We start from the raw sequence: 4,923 nt of genomic DNA on the forward strand, positions 1-4,923 counted from the left end.
TTGTAACTAGTACTTTGTTCATTCTTTCTTTTTCCTTCTACCTCAATTTCATATATTCTCATCTTTCACTCCTGACATTAAATGCACACATAGTTTATGTCCCTATTTATAATTGTGAATAAATAAGACTAACTTGATAAATGTAAAGTTCATATTATACATGTGTATATATAGTATGTGAATATTATATTCTAGTTATAAAATTTATATCTCTCATTGCAGAAAATGTGAAAATAAACAAGTTAAAAATATCCAATACCTTATTTCCAAATATTTATTTTCTTGGTTTATAAATATTCTCACAACAAAAAGATGTCATATTCACAAATATAAGCAAAGGAATTTAGTAATGTTAGGATTTCATGAAAGATTTTTTTGTTTGTTTTTGTTTTTTTATTTTTATTAATTTCAGAGAGGAAGGAGAGGGAGAAAAAGATAGAAACATCAATGATGAGAGAGAACCATTGATTGGCTGCCTCTTGTAGGCCCCACACTGGGGATCAAGCCCCCAACCCAAGCATGTGCCCTAACTGGGAATCAAACCATGACCTCCTGGTTCATAGGTCAATGCTCAACCACTGAGCCATTCCGGCTGGGCATGAAAGTAAATGATATGGTGAAGGAAAGTAGTCAAAAGCAATAAAAGCAACTCATAACAAATATTGCTATATTAGTAGCAATGGGCCATGGGAAGGGTTTCTGTCAATTCAGAGTCAATATTGGGATAAAACTCCTCATCAGTCTTTAACATATTGTTCATTTTAGAAAACAATCAAGTCATACTAGAAATCCAATGCAGTGTTTTGTACCATTTCATTCTGGGACAGTAAAGAACTCCTCTCTAGTTTGCCAAAATTCAGGAACTGTAAGCACATGAACCTTCCTGCGGTTTAAGTCCAGAATCTTTATGAGAAAAAATGGACAATGATAGAAGAGTCATATTATAAATCAAACTTTCACACACTCAATATACATCTTGTTTATATATTTGCCTCATTTACCTCAACCATTTTGTTTTTTAATCTTTATCAATATTTATAAAAATGAATCATCTGTATCTGTTAATGATGCCTCTCTTTGCCACTCCGCTTACTTAATGAACTCCCCTGAGCCAACAGGAAAGACACAGATAAAATAAGTCCAGTTCCTCTCGTGTGACATATATAAAGAAGAACATTCCTATTTCCTATTTCTTAAAACAGCATTTGCAGGAAAATATCACAGTCTCTGAAGTATAAGGAAAATATATTTAGGCTTTATAGGTGTGTAATCATAGAATTACAAAATATTTATTTGAAATGTTTCCATAAATACAAAGAAAATCTTTAATAAATGTTTTTATTTATTTATTTACTTGTCCACCCAGGTGTAATTGGATCTCAGGTGAGAGACAAAAAGCAGAAATGAGTTGTATGATAATATGTTCCAAAAATTTTACAGTACCAGGAATAAAGGATATTGTCAACTATTACTAGTCTTAAAAAAAAAAAGGGAGAGAACTATGATCCCTGAGAATCATGAAAAAGTTAAGTTTCCACACTTGTTCTGACCATACAATAAAAATAAAATAAATTGCTAACTCAATTTATCAACTCTGAAGTTATATAAATATTTAAGCCAATTAGACAGTTAAATTTGAGACTAAATCAAGAAGAACCAAGAAGTAAGTAAATTTGTTATTCTTCAATATAATATTCTATTTTATTCAAATGTTTAAAAATGTTATTTGCATATGTATTTGTGGGTTTGCATTCCTTTTTATATTAAAAGTTAAGTAATTTTTTAATATCAAGAAGACTATTAATGGAGTCCTAAAGCAGGAATTCAGAAATAAGTTTTGGGTTGTTCAATTACTTTTTCTAAGTTTAATGGTATTCTGTTATAAAAATCAGATTATAAAAAGTGATTCCATATTAGAAGTAATACCTCCTAACGATGTTAGAATATTTTAAAAGGAGCTAAATATTTTAAAGAATAGTTGCAAGCTTAATTTTAAAGAAACATTAGAAAAATAGCTTTTGTTTAAATATTAGCACAAGATTTTTTTCATGGTCATGTATTTTCAAAGAAAAGAGATTATATTTAATTTCAGTTAATATTCATTACTTCAATGAAGGTTGATGGAAATTGGAGAGAGTGGCTGAAGGGAAACGTGTTTTTGAATTTCATAGATTATTTATCATCATAGATATTTTTAAAATTCCATACTCAATTCTCAAACCTGTTTTAACTTTTTTATGTTCTGTAGGGGAAATACATTTTCTGTTGTAAAGCAGGGGGAAGGATCCGCAATGAGAAATCGCACAGTACCCTCAGAATTCATTCTTCTAGGACTGTCAGATGATCCAGAGCTTCAGATTGTGATTTTTCTCTTTTTAGTTATCACATATATATTAAGTGTCTCTGGAAATTTCACCATCATCACTCTCACCTTGGTGGATTCTCATCTACAGACCCCTATGTATTTCTTCCTCAGGAACTTCTCTGTGTTAGAAATATCCTTTACAACTGTGTGTATTCCTAGATTTTTAGGCACAATTATCACCAGAGACAAAACTATTTCATACAATACTTGCACAGCTCAATTGTTTTTCTTCATCTTCATGGGTATAACTGAATTTTACCTTCTAACTGCCATGTCCTATGACCGCTATGTAGCCATCTGCAAGCCCCTGCATTATACAACTATCATGAACAAAAGAGTCTGCATATTGCTTGTCTTTTGTGCTTGGCTGGCAGGATTCTTAAATATCTTCCCACCAGTTATTCTTTTTCTCCAGTTAGATTACTGTGGCTCCAATGTCATCGATCACTTTGCTTGTGACTATTACCCCCTCTTGCAATTATCCTGCTCAGACACCTGGCTCCTGGAAGTGATTGGTTTTTACTCTGCAATAGTGATTCTGCTTTTCACTTTGGCGTTAATAATTCTATCCTACACGTTCATCATTAGGACAATTCTAAGACTGCCTTCTGCCAGCCAGAGAAAAAAGGCATTTTCTACATGCTCCTCTCACATGATTGTCATTTCCATCTCTTATGGAAGCTGCATATTCATGTATGCCAACCCTTCAGCAAAAGAAAAGGCATCGTTGACCAAAGGAGTAGCTATTCTGAATACTTCGGTTGCTCCTATGATGAATCCGTTTATATATACCCTGAGGAACCAGCAAGTAAAGCAAGCTTTTAAAGATGCTTTTCAAAAGGTTATGTTTTTCTCTGGTAAGTGAATGTACTAGTAACATTAAAAGGATAAAGTTCTTATCAATGACTTCTATTATTCATACTCTCTCAAAACACTCTTTGCTTCATTACAGTTATTTTCCCTTTGTTAGTTCCATATTAAAATTTCTCAAATGTTCTACTCAATAAATTTGAAAAAGCTAGATATTGCTTCAGAGTATTCTGCCAAATATTCTATTCAAATGTACTTGGATGAAGTAAAAAAAAGAATCTAATGATTATGTTTTAAGTAGAAGCCTCTTTTGAAGAGATATAGGGCATTTAATTGGAAAGAATGTCAGGATAGATGTGAAATTCTGAACTTACCATTCTTAGCAGGTAATAGAAATGAAACTTTTGATTTTATTTGGCATTTGCATGAAATCAATTGTCACCATCACCAGGAAGTTGGGAGCAAAATATAAACATCTATATAAATATATTAAATGATTGTAACTTATATATATTAAAATTCTTATCCTATATAATACAAGTGTAGTATGCAAATTGTCCCCTCAACTGGGAGTTGTCCGGGAGTTCGACCAGGGGGCAGGGCCGGCCGGGGGGAGGGAGGGAGGCCCAGGCCAGCAGCTGGCAGCCGGAAGCCACTAGGACAGTGATGGCGAACCTATGACACGCATGTCAGAGGTGACACGTGAACTCATTTTTTTGGTTGATTTTTCTTTGTTAAATGGCATTTAAATATATAAAATAAATATCAAAAATATAAGTCTTTGTTTTACTATGGTTGCAAATATAAAAAAATTTCTATATGTGACATGGCACCAGAGTTAAGTTAGGGTTTTTCAAAATGCTGACACGCCGAGATCAAAAGGTTCGCCATCACTGCACTAGGACCTCTAGTTAATAATAATTATAATATAATGAGAAGGAGAAGAAAGAGAGATAGAAAATAAAATAAAATTTTTTAAGCAATTACCAGATGCTAGAGTTATTGTTTTCTTTATATTGGCTCATTTAATCCTGCCAATAACTTTATGAGGCACCTACAATTATTATCATCTTTTAGTCAGAGGTATTTTTCTTCAGTTAGATTAACTACCTCACAAACTAAAATGTATGTAAAAATGTATGCAGAGAACAGACAATGTAAAATATATCAAGTAAAATGCATGAAACTATAATAAACTGGTAAGCGTTCAACTTTCTGGAGAACTGCACGTTAGTTGGAAGATCTACAACTGACTTAGGGATTTGGGAATTAAAGAAAGAAAAATTTTAAACATCTGTTTAAAATATTCTGCACACTCTACTTCAATTAGGAAAACTGTAAGCAATATTTATTTTTAAAAAAACCTCTTAGAAAGTGAGTATTATTATTTCTAATTTACAGGTGAATGAACAGGAGGAAACTGAGGTCCAGAGTTTTTTTTTTTGTCACAGAGATTGTATCTTTCAAACTGGGATTTAAATCACTTTTCTTTAATCTCAAAATCCAGACTAATAGGATTACTTTCATTTTTGTACTGGCTTTCACTAGTAATAAATATGTGTAGAAGTTCATGTTAAATATTAGAACAGTTAAAGGACTTTTGAATGTGTGATTAACTCACTTAGGTTTTACTTACTGATGACAGGTGTTGGGGATATAGTGATGACAAATAAGGACTCTTGCCCTAGATCAGTGGTTCTCAACCTTGGCGGCACATTAGAATCACCTGGGAATCTTTTTAAAATCCT

General features: G+C 32.4%; 1 protein-coding gene across 1 annotated transcript; it reads left to right on the top strand.

Annotated features, from left to right (window-relative positions):
• Positions 1–2,291: 2,291 nt before the first annotated feature.
• Positions 2,292–3,230, top strand: LOC102242205 (olfactory receptor 6C3-like). The gene has a single exon (XM_005880897.1). It carries the CDS (start codon positions 2,292–2,294, stop codon positions 3,228–3,230), a length of 939 nt encoding a protein of 312 aa, XP_005880959.1.
• Positions 3,231–4,923: the final 1,693 nt, after the last annotated feature.

The sequence above is a fragment of the Myotis brandtii genome, unplaced genomic scaffold, assembly GCF_000412655.1.
Source record: "Myotis brandtii unplaced genomic scaffold, ASM41265v1 scaffold6575, whole genome shotgun sequence".
NCBI classification, from domain to species: domain Eukaryota; kingdom Metazoa; phylum Chordata; class Mammalia; order Chiroptera; family Vespertilionidae; genus Myotis; species Myotis brandtii.

Bases quoted from the DNA above. Each gene is read 5' to 3' on its own strand.
- LOC102242205 (XM_005880897.1), top strand. From the start codon at position 2,292: ATGAGAAATCGCACAGTACCCTCAGAATTCATTCTTCTAGGACTGTCA.